This window comes from Quercus suber, unplaced genomic scaffold (assembly GCF_002906115.3).
Source record: "Quercus suber isolate HL8 unplaced genomic scaffold, Cork oak 2.0 scaffold_133, whole genome shotgun sequence".
Classification (NCBI taxonomy): domain Eukaryota; kingdom Viridiplantae; phylum Streptophyta; class Magnoliopsida; order Fagales; family Fagaceae; genus Quercus; species Quercus suber.
In genome coordinates, this window is record NW_027069596.1 from 264,864 (window position 1) to 280,857 (window position 15,994).

General features: G+C 34.9%; 1 protein-coding gene across 1 annotated transcript; it reads right to left on the bottom strand.

The window, feature by feature from the left end:
- Positions 1-1,437: 1,437 nt before the first annotated feature.
- LOC112022187 (probable lysophospholipase BODYGUARD 3) lies at positions 1,438-7,461 on the bottom strand. The gene is made up of 4 exons (XM_024054766.2): positions 6,473-7,461; positions 5,776-6,104; positions 4,317-4,516; positions 1,438-2,019 (listed from the first exon to the last, which is right to left on the bottom strand). The coding sequence occupies exons 1-4, from the start codon at positions 7,050-7,052 to the stop codon at positions 1,695-1,697; spliced, it is 1,434 nt and encodes a 477-aa protein (XP_023910534.1). The 5' UTR covers positions 7,053-7,461; the 3' UTR covers positions 1,438-1,694.
- Between the last annotated feature and the right edge of the window lie 8,533 nt (positions 7,462-15,994).

Here is a 15,994-nt window from a genome sequence, read left to right on the forward strand (position 1 = left end):
TATATATAAATTAAAAGATAATCAGAAAAATGGTTAATAGATTTTTTATCTTGTGCTAACCTTGACTAATATTTTTGATGATAATGTAAGGTCGAATGTAAAAAATTTAGAATTAAAGTTTTGCTGCTATAACGTTTTTGCCAAAGTAATTGTTTTTATTAATTTATTTTATTTTGGATATGTAGATAGGGAGATGTTAGATATATTATAGCCCCAATAGCCTAAACCAACTGTAGACTCAAGTATTTGTAGAATAAACTAGTTATCTTAGGTTAGTTTATGGTTAATTTAGAGTTAATTAAGTATTCTTTAGTAGATAAACCTTACATTGGGTACATTGTACTACAAGTACTTAATAGGCATATGTAGCTGTCAAGAGATTTTATATTATGGATATCGGCTATTAGGTTGAAGTTGAACCACATAAATCTTTGTGTGCTCTCTCTTTCATGGTTCTTGAAGGTTGAGATTTTGATCTTTTTTTTTTTTAATTTTTTATTTGTCTTAATAGTTGATACTATATAAGCAATCAAAAATAATAATTTTAACACCACACACTTTCACACATTATTTGCCACAATTGTCTTATGTGACAAACTACAATTGACTATATGTAGAAGTAGTCAATCTATGTAGATCCACAATCTTTTCTTCATTACTCAATTGTGGTAAATGATGTGTGAAAGTATATAGTCCTATAATTATTCAATCAATAAAGGAATTAGAGAAGAAGTTGCACACGTCTTGGCATCAAGAAGGTACAAAAAGTATTAAAATTTTCATTTATGAAGTAAGTTGTGGTAAAGGGTGTGTGAAAGTATATGATCCTATAATTATTCAATCAATAATAGCATTAGAGAAGAAGTTGCACGCGTCTTGGCAGCAAGAACGGAAAGAAAGTACTAAAATTTTCATTTATGAAGCGCGGCTGTTAATCTGCCATATAAATAAGATGTGGTCTACACGGAAAGCTTAATGTGGCCGGGATTTACTCTTTCAAGTTTCAACCGTTCAACCATCACAAATTGACAAAACAATTACTTCAAGAAAATTAGAATTAATTAATAGGAGGAATTATTATGTGTGAAGGCCCAAAACAAAAGTTATGACATATTAATACGACAATTGTTTTGATTCTCAAAAACAAAACAGAAAACCAAAAAACCGACAATTGTTTTCATTATAAAATATAAAACGATTTCACTATTATTATTATTATTATTATTATTATTAATTAGAAATATGAGATTTTAAACTCCGAATATCTCTCTTGAAAAGATTAAGAAATGAATACTAATTGAGTTATAAGATTCTTAGCAATAAAAATAAATAAATAAATCTATGCTCTTAGAGCATTTCTTAACTTTGCTCATAAACTAAATGACAATTTATACCACAATTCTCTTGACTCAAGTGGTATTTATTATAGGTCAAAAAAAAAAAAAAAGACAATTGTTTGATATAATGTTCATTTTAACATTATCAAATTAACATTGTTACGAGTAAGTACTTCACAACTCCAAGAACACTGGTAATAATTTCATGGAGGGACTACACACTTGAAGGAGTAAATAAATATTCTGCCAACCTCAGGATATGTTTTTATCCACTTTTTTTTTGGTTGGATAGAAACTTATGGTGACTTCGGGCCATAAATAAAAGGAGTAGTAGATGATTACACTTATATTTTGGTCTCAACCACTTGAATTCCTCCATATTTCTTCTAGTTCTCTAGCAAATGCCTTTTGCCTTCCTACAACAATTGTAATATGATCTTTTTTCTCAATCACCTTGATACGAGCTCGAGGTATTTTTGTTTGCACATTGTAGCTACATTCAACTGGTATAAGTTCATCATCTTTGCCATGGAATATAGTAACCTCACATTTTAGGTTGTCTCGAACTGCATCCAAATATGTATCAATTTTGCTAGCGGTACCACAAATAATGTTGTGAAGGGTATGCCATGCAGCATTGTGGGTGTGGCAAAAGAAACCTTCGAGCAAGAATGTCCTAATCCTGTAAAAGATTTCAAGAAAAAAAATAATAATAATTAAAGAAAATCATAATAATTAAATGATTGATGACAATGTTAGATAGATGTCTTTGTCAATAAGCTCTAGTTTGAATCGAAGGGAAGGCCAACTACGCACAATAAATGAACAACCAAATTTGATGGGTCTGTCCCCATGTGTCTTGATTCACGCTTGAAGTCTGAACAACATTTCACCTAAAACTGCCCAAACGGTGGAAAAGAACTATGACTTAGCCACTGTTCATTGATCACAAACACATGTGTTATTGATCACAAACACACGTGTTATTAATTTGTGATGAAAGTCGTCGAAAATCGTGTGATATATATAAAACATGATAGAAAAGTGGCGTATGAATCTTTCAAATTTTGTCATATAAGTTTTTCAATTTAAATAAAAAATAAAATATTTTGTATTACTTATTTATTAATTTCTTTATACATTTTATAGTAAGATTGGTAAAACATTTAATTTTTTCTTTTCAAGAGGCACATGCATTGTGCTTATGGGGGAAATTAGATTTTCTATTTGTTTTAAGACATTCACTACATGTATATTTCAAGTAATCCCCTGCTGAATCACTTAAACTTTGATACTTCCTTTCATTATGTTTCTCATATCACTTAAACCTCATATATGTTTAGTTTTTTAAATTAATGTTATTTACCTCCTTTTATCAATTATTTGAGTTAATTACAATTTACACACTTATAATTTTGGTTGGAATCTAATATTTTAACTTCGTGGGTTAAAACTACACTCTATTCACTTTAGATCAAATTAAAATACACATATGTGAATTATATACCTCGAAAAGAAATTTATAAAATAAAAAATAATTTGAAAACACTTAATTCATATATTGGCTAAGGTATAATTAATATATTTGATAGATACCACTATACTTTAATCCAACCTACTTTAAACAAAACAAAATAAAATAAGTTATATGAAACACAAACTAAATTAATTAAATAAAAATTTGAACTCAAGTATAAATGTGAGTAATAGTGTAATAAACAATTTGACACAAAATGGGGAACATTTATTATTAAAATTCTTAGATCATTTTTTCTTAAAAAAAAAAAAAATTCTTATATCATTTATGAATGACTATCTTTTCATGAATAGTTTAACTCCCCTTATCCCAGTTTTGGATTCATTTCCAATGGCCTCAAATTAGAGTTCAGAGCTATATTTTTCTTCTCTCAGCACAAAAAATAAATAAATAAAAATAAAATAAAGAAGCTATATTTTTCTTCGCTACCTGCAAAGGAGGTTAAAATCATTAAAGCCAACCATATTTTTGTTTATTACGACGTGTACCAATCAATATCTGAACTGTATACTTTCATCCCATATTTCTCGTCTTGTCAATTTCAATATGACTTTGATGTTCCAGTACCAACATGCAGTAACACCATTATGATCTTGGCCCCCACTAATTGAAACTCCTCTGTTACTATCTTTTTCTTTGACCTAGCCGGGGCACGGCCCATTTAAAGAGTAAAGATGAGACGCCTATCTTTAAACTCAATTTCACGACAATTTCACACCATGTTAATTTGTGTAATATCGACTAAAAGTACAAGAGTGAGTAGGGAGTGTCTACCATTTATTATTGCACGTATTAATAAGTTGTGAAATTAAGTATTTTTTTGGAAGGATTATTTTTGCTAAATTATTTTACAATTCAACTTATTTTTATTATAATTTATGAGTTTTACTGCATTTTTTGGTACTATTTATAGATCTCATTATACTATGTCAGTTAACTTTTACCTTTATTTACAGTACTTTCAATAAAAAATTTTCAATTTCAGCAAAATAAGCAAATTCCAAATAAATCCTAAATGTAAATTTGAGTGTGTTCTTATAATTTTTCTTTTAAAAGTATATCTTGGACAAATCTTACTTATGATCTTTATTTAAGCTTTTTTTTTTTTTTTTTTTTTTTTTTAAACTAAACTTTGACCAACAAATATTGTTCTTGCATTAAATGTTAGCGGTGTTTGTTTATCAAAAATAGCATATGTTGGTTGTGTTTTTATATGTTGAGTTTGACGTTTGACCCCAAGAAAAAAATAAGGTAAAGAAATGGTTGGATCTTGGATGGGCACTATGGTAGTTGGATTATAAAATAGAGAAATTGCGCTGATTTGGAGAGCCTCTAGATGAAAATATGCACATGAGTACATGGTGTACTCAAAAATTAATGTATAGAATTTAAGTGGTTGAGTGAGCATTGACACAGTCTAAGGTGGGAGGTTGAACAATTACCTGTTTCTAGTAATAAGTTTGGCAAGAAATTCCCACCACCTGTGGTTCTTGCATATGAGAAGACAAATAGTCCTGGATATGTGTTCGTACCAGCATGCCATTGAAGCTCCAAACCCAATCAGTGGCCAAACACGCCTTGGCGCTATCCTTCTCATCATATACTGTGTGGCTTGTTCACTCTTTGGTGCCGGGAAATATGGCTGCCATGTTATGCCAAAAATGATCATATATATCATGTAGAAAGAATTTTCAATATCGATTTATATTAGAAAAATGTTACCTTCATAACGATTTCACTAAATATTCCACGTTGCAAGATGCTAATAATACATAATAAAAAAGTAATTTTCTTGACTGTTTCAAAATGAAAATCGATAATAACTTAGAATTTTTTGTGAAAAAATATTGTTGCATATCACTGTTCTTTATATTATCTTGGTTAAGTATGAATGGTTAATGGAGTGAGTGCCACTTTCCAAACAAGAGGTAAGGTTCGTGTCCCAACAAGGGGTATTAAGTGGAAATTGGGGGTAGTTCTAGGACACCTGGCCTAATAATCGCCCCAAGATTTGGACAGTTGGTCAGACAGCAGACCTTTCAATTGGGAATTTGGGAGACCTTATTAGTTTGACACTCTAAAGCATTATTCCCATGAATAAACTAATATATTATCTAGATTAACATAAGTTATTAATTAGGTCTTCTTTTTTTTTGGTAAACATTAATTAGGTCTATCTTGTTATTATTATCTCCTACATGCGGCGTATGTATTAATATTATCTAACGTTAAAGAGATGATTAATATGTATGTCACATCCCAAAAAAAACCAAGACTAATATGTCAAAATCACAAAAAAATACTTTTTGTTGCCGACGAATTCCTCCACTCACAAGTGAATTAGTCTCATCTATGAGTCTCACGTAAGGTCCTCTCCTTATGATATAAGAATTGGAATTTATACTATGGATTTAATAATTTCTCATAAATTAAGGTAGATAAAATAAATAAATATTTTTTATTTCATTTTTAATATTTCACTTTATATTTTATAAACTATGAAATGTTATGCGTTTAATTTTTTTTTTTTTCATTTTAAAATTTAATTATTTGTTAATTAAAAAAAATTAAATACTACAATCTGTGATTAGTAAAACATAAAGTGAAATATTCATAATGGGACAAAGCATTTTAAATACAAACCTATCGTGCCTTTTTTTGTATTCTATTTTATCTTTCATAAATTATAATATGACATGTATGATTTTTTTTTTCCAATTTTAAATTTTGGTTATTTTAGAAGAAAATATTTTTGCATATATAAAATAAGCAATCTGTGGTAAGAGTATAAAGTAGAATATCAAAATGGAACAAAAGAATTGTATTCAAATGGTTTTAATTTAATTAAAAAATGGTCGATTCCTTGTCAGAAATAAATAATTTAACAATAAAGAAACGTACCGGTGCAAGAAGGGTTAGGGATTTCACATTGCCAGGGTACTTAACCGCGAGTGCTAGAGCCAAAATGCAACCTAAAGAATGAGCCACAATGTGGAAGGATTTAACTTGATGTGGTTCAATCACAGACCGTTCAATCATGTCTAAATGCTCCCTTAGCGTGTAGAGGGAGTCAGTCGGCTTAGGACTCCTTCCAAATCCAAGAAGATCAATGGCAAACAAGCGATAGCTAGATTTAGCAACACTTGAGAAATTCGGGAACAATGTCTCTGTCCAAAATGCCGATGATGAAATGAAGCCATGAATGAACAACACATCTTCTTGTGCTTTTTCTGACATCATAAGCAAAGACCAACTTTAAGATATAGATTTTATAAAGAAGAATCATTAGCGATAATTAATCAGATTACTTTTTAACTATTAGCTTAAAAACGATCAAAGGACATTAACAAAGTAGGTTTACCTACGTATTTATTAGTGAAATGACAAACTACCGTATATTTCAAAAAGTTATACCGTGTGAATAAAACCATTTTAACTTCTAAATGTGGGTTAAAAGGAAGATAAGATTTGAACTTGTAACCATCTATTCTGAAACCAAAATAAAATAATATTTGTCACAAAAAATTAAATTGCGTTAAGAAATTATGCAAAATTAATCATTTAACTACTATTCTTAACACAAATAATAAATTGTTACCTTTGGGGCCTTCGGCTCTTACAAAAAGTGTTTCTTTGCGAGAAGAGGTCCAAGAGTTGCAAAAGCTACAATCACAATCGGACCATCTTGGAATGGGATGTAATAGCTGCCTCCCTATCTTTCCTTGAAGCATTTCAACAAGGGAAGAGTTTACAGTGAATGATGAACGTACCGTGCCACCTCTCTTGATTTTCTCACAAGATTGCACAAAGGTCTTATCAACCTTGAGCCTTTTGAGTTCGGTCACAGTCAAATTTGAGACCTCAGACACTAGAGAAGGACGTGTATAAAGGGTGTCTGAGATCTCCTCCAATTGCACCTTGGTGGAACTAAGGCAAACAATCTTGGATTCACCTTGTTCTGAAACCAAGATTTTGCCACTGCTAGTGATGACTTCTTTGCCAGACGAGCAATAACATGGTTTCCATTCAGCTTCAATAAAGAAATCAACTAATTTGTAAACATAACAAAGAAGGAAATCAATGAGGTCTAGAACAGAAAAGACAATGAAGCTCACAGCCTCGTTTATAACTCTCCCAGTCAATATTAAAACAGATTTGCTTTTACCCATCACAGCCATTTCACAGAACAACTACCAGGAACACACAATATTAGTGGAAATAAACACCCAATAGAGAGAAAAAGATAGAGAGAGAGAGAGGGGGTGGGTCACAAGGAAAATGTGCAGGTACCCATATTGGCTTATTAGATTCTCAGTGTAAATAGCTCCTTCTCTCTTCTTTTAACAAGAAAATCCCTACGCAACCCAAATGAGAAACACAACAGAAGAATGTAAATCTTGGTTCTTTAGGTGTTTCTGGCAAATGGGTCGTGGAAACAAACCTACCATTTCCAACCTTCTTTCGTACCACTCCCTAATGATGTCTCATGCACTTGAAAGCGTGTGGAAGTGCTTCTCTTAAAGATTAATGTTCAAAGAGAGAGTGAGAGAGAGAGAGAGAGAGAGAGATTGAGACACACACTAACAGATGGTAATACAAATAAATGAATTTATTGTATCATTTAACATCGTTTGTTGGCCTAGGAAAAGGTTAGGTGGTGGTTGAACCCCCAGGTGAAGAAACATGTATATCTTCTACTCTTCAAAAAAAAAAAAATTTAGTCTACTAACATTTATGCTTTTCGTTTCTATACTACATCTTCCAATGACATTTAGTTTACGAAAGAGACAGAAAAAAGTGTTTCTTCTTTCTTTTCCTTCTTATTAAAGCCAAGAGAAGAAAAAAGGGCTACTTTCTTGTCCTTATAAATTCTAGGTTGCATTTTTCTCATCCACTTAGTTAGATTTCATTCTCTATATATATTTATAATTAAGAATAGCCCAACTCATTAATGTCAGAATTATTATTATCATTTTTTCAACAAAATGAATACGTCTCCAAACCTATAGCATTTATTGCACGCTGTCTTAGCCACATGACTCCCATCCCCCTTAGGTTACAATGCCCATCACCACCGTCTTTTAAATTATAGTAATGAATGTAAGATGCATATATTCTATCGGGTAAGACTTAAGTATAGTAATTAGATACTATTTTTTAGGTTCCCCTCTTAAAATTCAGCTATGTGGATTTTTTCTCATAAGACAGAATTGTATTTTTTAGTTAAGTAGTCGCAAGGCTGAATCTTAAGAGGGGAACCTAAGGAATAGCACTTAAGGTATTGTACCTAAGTTTTGTCATATTCTATCTGTATGACATTTAGGTCAACTACGAGTAGGGAGTACTTGTATTGAAGATTATGGAATTAAACACCTGTATATAATATAGTAACTAGTAAAAATCCACTATTATTACTTAATTTGGCCTAACTAGTGGTTCATATTCATGCAATATATATGTTAGGGCCCGAGGACTGAGGAAAGGTTCGATAAGCTGTTATCATCATTATTAAGGCATCATAAGCCCGAAAAGGGGATCCACCTGAGGATGGGAGGGGTAGAGACAAGAGACAAGAGACTTCTAGGAAGTCTAGACGAGGAGGATGAGGTGTAGAGAGAGAATCATGGAAAGTAGGGGAAGTCTCCAGTGAGAGTTATACTACTGCCTTCACATTAAATGACTGGGAACAGCTTTATCAACTGTATTGATGGAGAAGTGACCTGAACAGTGGAATTCATAACTAAGCAACTCCTTCTACCACCTTCAACAAAAGTTTAAGGGGACAAGTGTCATAGTGAGAGCCTAGGTAGGTGGAGATGGAGGGCCAAGATGTAAAGGGCTGAAAAGTATATAAGGAAAAGGAACTTCCAGGTGAAAGGGAGGCAGAGAAAAACAAGGGAAAGAGAGAAACTAGAATAGAAGTATTGAGAGAAGAAAGTGAACAATGTATTATTCTGTGTAAGAATTGCCTCCTCGAGCAAGCTTGTGATAAGCTTTATATATACGTAAACTTTGATTTGTAGTGAAGCTCTCCCTATTTTTGACCACGGGCTCAACCCCCTCCTTTTTTATTTAACCCACTCTTTTACAAATATCTGTTTATTTGGGCTTAGTTGAGCTAGACAATCCTTACTATTCTAAGTGGGACTGGGCTATTTGATTTTTGTGTCTTTACAATTGGCGCCGTCTATGGAAAAAAGTGTTGTTGTGGGTTTATCCTGAGTAATCATGGCCAACTTGGAGCAAAATAGAGAGGAGTCAATTGGTTCACAAAGGGAAAATCAGTTTGTAAATTTGGAGTGAAGGAGAGACAGGCACCATACACCGAATGTCATGGTAGAGTCTTATCACACTGACCATACAGAAAGGAGTCACTCAAGGACAAAAAGTCATATTTCACATGATCAGAAGACTCGAAAGTTGCAGCTTGAGATAGATCGCTTGCACAATAAACTACAACGAAAGGAGTGTGATAGGAGTTCTTCACCCCCATCAAGTGATGGATCAGGGGTAAGTAGGGACTACTCATATTGCCATAAGTCAAGAACTCCATCCAATGAGTCCTTCTCAGCATCGTCACACCAAGATAAACTAGAAAATGGCAAGTACAAGCACAGGCAAGGGTCATCTCACCACAGCATGGGGAATGACGCGATAAGTAAAGCACTTCTTCAAATTTCTAAATCACCCTTTGTTAGAAGAATCGATAAGGCCAGGCTTCCCCATCGGTTTTCACAGCCAACATTTACCATTTACAATGGAAGGTCTAATCTTGTAGAGCATGTGAGTCATTTCAATCAGAAGATGGCAGTTCATTTGGGCAATGAAGCCCTCATGTGCAAGGTTTTCCCTTCCAGCCTTGGGCCTGTGGCTATACGATGGTTTGATGCTTTAGAGGAGGGGTCAATAAGATCTTTTAAGGAGTTGACAAGGGCATTTGGAGCAAGATTTGTAACATGCAATAGAGTCCTTAAGCCCCTAGACTCTCTTTTGTCCATGGCCATGAGGGAGGGTGAGACTCTCAAAACCTACTCCGATAGGTATTAGGAAACATACAATGAAATAGATGGAGATTTTGAAGATGTAACAATGAGAACATTTAAAGTGGGGCTCTCAACGGAACATGAATTGCAGAAATTATTGACAATGAAGCCTGCCCTTGGGGCAAAGCTAAGGTTTTCCCAAAGAAAATGGATCCTCGAGGAGGAGGATATCATAATAACCGCCCTAGGAGAGACTTTTCCAATCAGACATCATCTGCGGGGGCTTAAGTGATTAATTCATTATTTTAAGAGCCAGTCTATCAAATACTAGAAAAGATAAAGAATGAACCATATTTCAAATGGCCCAATAAGATGGGTGGGGATCCTTCCAAGAGGAACTAGAGCCTTTATTGCCATTATCAACAAGAAAAAGGGCACACCGCAAAGGACTATAGGACTTTATGGGATCACTTAGATCAACTAGTGAAGGCAGGGAAGCTATGTCAGTTCTTGCATCAACCTGTAGGTCAGTTCGAGCATTCAAGAGTTGGGTATCAGAGGGGTGGAGCTCCTCAGCCAGCATTGGGCATAATTAATGTGATTTTCGCTAAGCCCAGGGGTGACGCTGGGACCCGTTCGAGGGTTATGTCTATGGCTATGGGCCCTGATTCAAGAGATAGGGATCGGACACTCAAAAAGGCCAAGGTGGTGGCCACACCCATTTTGGGTTTTCCAAAGGAGGATAAGGAGGGAACATTTCAGCCACATGACGATGGCTTGACAGTTACCTTTAGGATTGGTGGCTATGATGTAAAAAGGGTCTAGGTAGACCAGGCGAGTGGAGCGGAGATCATGTACCCTGACCTGTATAACAGGTTGAATTTAAAGCCCGAGGACTTAGAGAGGTATGACTTGCCATTGATAGGCTTTGATGGGAGGATGGTAGTCCCCCGTAGGATGATAAGGTTACCTGTGTAGGCTAGGGATGAGGAAGTGCAAGTCAGTTTCATTGTTATGGAGGCCTATTCCCCTTACATAGTTATCTTGGCCAAACCATGGCTTCATGCTATAGGAGCAGTCTCGTCAATCTTACACTTGAAAGTTAAGTACCCCACACAAGGAAGAGTTAGGGAATTAGTAGGAAATCAAGCAATGGCTAGGCAATGTCTGATAGCAGCCATTACATGGCAACCCGCAGGTCAAGCCGTGGTGGAAGAAGAGTGAATCCCATAACAATCAAAGGGTCCCGAACTAGAACTTGGTACCGAGTCTCAGGGGTGTTGTCCGAGGAGTTGGAAAAGATTATGATTGGACAGGATGAAGAAAAGTTCTTTCAAGTGGGGTCTCAGTTGCTGTCCTTAGAAAAGGCAGCCTTGGTGAAGTTCTTGGAGGACAACATGGATGTGTTTGCCTGGAGTACCTATGACATACCTGGGATTAACCCCGAGTTTATATGTCATCAGCTGAATGTGAATCCATAGGCGACCCCATGAAGGCAGCCACCTTGACGTTCATCAAAAGAGCATGCTGAGGCAATAAGGGTAGAAGTAAATAAACTTAAGCAAGTAGGGGCAATCGAAGAGATCTTTTACCCTAAGTGGTTGGCTAATACCATGGTAGTAAAGAAGAAATATGGGAAGTGGCGTGTGTGCATGGACTTCACGGATTTGAATAAAGTTTGCCCGAAGGATCCTTTCCCCGTTCCTCGGATTGATCAACTGGTGGATGCAACAGTTGAACATCCTTAAATAAGTTTCTTGAATGCCTTCCAAAGGTACCACCAGATACCTTCAGCATTAGCTGATCAAGAAAAAACTGCTTTTCGCGCACCTAATGGAAATTACCATTATTGGGTGATGCCCTTCGACCTTAAGAATGCGGGATCCACATATCAAAGAATGGTGACACGGATATTTAAGTCATAGATTGGGAGGAATGTGGAGGCGTATATTAATGATATGGTGGTAAAGAGCAAGCAAGTTGTAGAGCACTTAGCAGATTTGGGGGAGGTGTTCTCGATGTTAAGGGAACATAGGCTGCACTTAAATGCATCTAAGTGTTCTTTTGGGGTCAGCTCAGGAAAGTTTCTAGGCTATATGATTACACACTGAGGAATTGAGGTCAATCCCAATCAGATTAAGGCCATTAATAACTTGCATCCCCCTCAAAATCCTAAAGAGGTACAGAAATTAACGGGGATGGCAATAGCCCTGAATAGGTTTATCTCCCGATCAGCAGATAGATGTTGTCCGTTTTTCCAGCTCCTCCACAAGTGGAAAGGCTTTCAATGGACCGAAAAATGTGTGTTGGCCTTTAAAGAGCTCAAGAAATATTTGTCATGCCCCTCAGTCCTTTCTAGACCCGAGAAAGAGGAAGTTTTGTATGCATATTTGGCAGTCACAGATTTTGCAATTAGTCTAGTTCTGGTCAAAAATGAGAGTGGGGTGCAAAAAGCTGTCTACTATGTTAGCAAGTCCTTACATGAAGCTGAGACACATTATTTACCCCTAGAGAAGGCAGTGTTAGCCATTATACATGCCACGAGGAAGCTTCCACATTATTTACAGGCACATACTATGGTGGTGCTCACCCAGCTTCCCTTACAAGCACTCTTACGAAAATCAGATTACACGGGCAGAATCTCTAAATGGGGGACCATGCTGGGTGCCTATGATGTCAAATATATGCTTCGTACTGCAATAAAAGGAAAGGTCTTAGCAGATTTCATGGCGGAGTTTATAGAAAGTGTAACTGATGAGGGAAAAGGAATAGTGAAGACTATGACAATCTCAGTCTCCATTATCCCCACTTAGGAGGTGTACACTGATGGAGCAACCAACCAAAAAGGAGCAGGGGTGAGAGTTGTATTAATAATTCTTGAGAAGCTGGTCATGGAAAAGTCATTGCGGTTTGGTTTCCTAGCTATTAACAATGAAGCTGAGTACAAGGCTTTGTTAGCTAGAATGGTAATGTTAACAAATTGAAAGGAGAAGTCATAGAGGTATATTCCGACTCACGATTAGTGGTGGGCCAGGTTAATGGAGTGTTTGAGGCTCGGGATGAATGCATGCAGAGATATCCCAATAAGGTTAGACAAGCTTGGGTTCAGTTCAAGAGCTTTACTCTAAAGCAAATCCCAAGGGGACAAAACTCTCATGCAAATTCTTTGGCTATGCTGGCAACCTCTCTGGGGTCAAATCTACCTCGAGTCGTTATTGTTGAAGACATGGCTAGTTCTAGTCTTGTGAAAAAGCCCTTGGTCGGGGTACATAGTATCCAAGTTAGGCTAAGCTGGATGGACCCCTTGGTTACTTTCTTGAAACAAGGATTGAAAGAAGTGTCTTAATATTCTAATATACTATTAATAAAGGCACATTACCCTATCTATTTTTTTTTTTGGGGAGAAACAAACACACACACAAGGGAGAGAGAAAAGAGTTCTAGCACAAACACATACCATAACTCTACTCAAAAGCCATGGTAACTTTTATCCTATCTAAACTTAAGGGGCATTTTCTTGCTCGTCAGACAAAAGTGACAGTGTTAGAAAAAGAATATATATATATATATATATATATTTTTTTAATCAAAATTTCCAGTGTATTGCACAAATTAGCAACTAATTAGGCCAAATTAAAGACTAATAGTGGATTCAAACTGGCCTTTGACTTTTTGTTAACTTTCGCTAATATTGCGACACAAGCTTATAAAAAGCCTACATTTTTCCAAATCATCATTCTAATATATATATATATTTCTAATTGATTTTTTTAGAGCCATAAATAGTGCTAAACTTTATTAGTTAATTAATTAAACTATGTTAGTTTAAACTAATTAAACTATGTTAGTTTAATTTGGTTTTTCTAATTAGTAATTATTTCACCTGATTAATCTAGATTTAATCTTCTCCAAATAAATTCTAATTACATTTGATATATTATTTTCTATAAGTTATCTAATTAATACTTTTATTTAATACTTATTAATTAAATATGTATCAAATTTTTAAATTGATTTTTAGAGTTATAAATAGTGCTAAGCTTTGTAGTTTAAAATAATTAAATTATGTTAGTTTAATTTTGTTTTTGTACTTATTAATTATTTCACCTAATAAAGTTTGGTTTAGTATTCTCCATGTAACTTCTAATTACATTTGGTATATTCTTTTCTATAAGTTATATATCTGATTAATTTGACTTTTTACACATTCAATACTTATTAATTAAATATGTATCATATATAAATTGTTTTATTGACATTTTTTTGCATTGCCCAAAATTAGCGACTAGTAGGCCAAATTAAGACCTAAAGTTGGATTTCCAACTAGTCTATAATTATTTATTATTTCCTCTTAGGTTGTAACACAAGCTTTTGAAAGTCTACATTTTCTCACATCATTGTAACATATATCTTTAAAGTTTTTTAGAGTAATATATTGTGTCAAACTACGTTATTTTAAACTATAATTAAACTCTGTTAATTTGGTTTTTATCATTAGTCATCATTGCGTTTGATTAAATTAAGTTTGATATTATTTTAATAATTTTTTAATTAAATTAGGAATGCTTTTTTATATATATATATATATATATATTCTCTAATTTGAACTTTTATTTATTAAAAAATATTAATTAAATATATATCATATATATATTGTAAGGACACAAAAATCAAAAGCCTACCCACTTAGAATAGTAGGATTGTCTAGCTCAACTAAGCAAATAACAGATATTTGTAAAGAGTGGGTTAAAAAAAAAGGAGGGGGTTGAGCCCGGCAAAAATAGGAGAGACTTCACTACAAATCAAAGTTTACGTATATATAAGGCTTATCACAAGCTTGCTCAAGGAGGAATTCTTACACAGAATATACATGTTTACTTTCTTCTCTCAATACTTCTTTCTGGTTTCTCTCTTTCCCTTGTTTTTCTTGCCTCCCTTTCACCTGGAAGTTCCTTTTCCTTATATACTTTTCAGCCCTTTACATCTTGGCCTCCATCTCCACCTACCTAGGCTTCACTATGACACTTGTCCCTTAAACTTTTGTTGAAGGTGGTAGAAGGAGTTGTTTAGTTTGAATTCACTGTTCAGGTCACTTCTCATCAATCAGTGATAAGCTGTTCCACATACATTTAATGTGAGGCAGTAGATAACTCTCACTGGAGACTTCCCCTACTTTCCATGATTCTCTCTCTACACCTCATCCTCCTCTCTGAGACTTCCTAGAAGTCTCTTTCTCTTGTCTCACCTCCCACCTCAGGTGGACCCCCTTTCGGGCTTATGATGCCTTAATAATGAGATAACAGCTTATCGAACCTTTCCTCAGTCCTCGGGCCCCCACAATAGCTCCCTAAAACCTTGCTATTAACCCTAAGGTAAAAAGTAAGGTTTTAGTCATACCTTTTACATGTGATACGTGCTAAACGTGTTCCCAGTGACAACATCTCTTCAGATGTTTCTAGCAAATCCCTAACACTTTGAATCCATGATCTTATATTTATTGTGTCAGGTGGCTGCTTGTCCCCCTATGTTCTACGGTACGATGATGATCCTACAGTCCTCATTTACTCGTATTTATGAGTAGGGATTTTACTACTCAGTTTTTACCTCTATATAAGGAGAGGGTGAGGCTAAATCTTCTCCATTTACTATTTAGCCATTTTTTTGTTGAAGCAGCAGTCCGAGGAGAGATTCTTTCATTGCGTATAGGGGCGTCTGAATTTATTTTACTTTTATACTTAGACTACTTGTTGCCTATACCATAGGTTTCCATGGGTAGATTTACTAGGTTAGTGGATACCTCCGAAGGCATGGCGCTTTTAAGGCTCAATATAGGATCCTTAACAGTGTTGAACTCCAACACTGCGAATTGGGCGAGTAGTTGGTCTTGAATAGACCTCCCGGCTCAATAGTGATTCTGATGATCATCTTTATAAGAGGCGGGATGGAAATCCCATGGGTAGGGTTACTAGAGGCTTCCTTATAAACTATAGGTTGTCTCCTACCCAATGTACCCCCAATGTTTTTAGAGTCCTCGGTAGCGTAGATATGATAAACTGTAAAATGGGGACCAACCTTACATGGCATGACATAAACTGGGTATACAATTTCCAAAGGGAAAGAAACAAATTACTATATTA

Excerpts from the sequence above, each read along its gene's own strand:
- LOC112022187 (XM_024054766.2), bottom strand. The coding sequence starts at position 7,052 with ATGGCTGTGATGGGTAAAAGCAAATCTGTTTTAATATTGACTGGGAGA. Across the intron at positions 6,105-6,472 it reads AAGAGCCGAAGGCCCCAAAG|AAAAAGCACAAGAAGATGTG; the intron begins GTAACAATTTAT and ends TTATGATGTCAG. Across the intron at positions 2,020-4,316 it reads AAACTTATTACTAGAAACAG|GATTAGGACATTCTTGCTCG; the intron begins GTAATTGTTCAA and ends AATCTTTTACAG.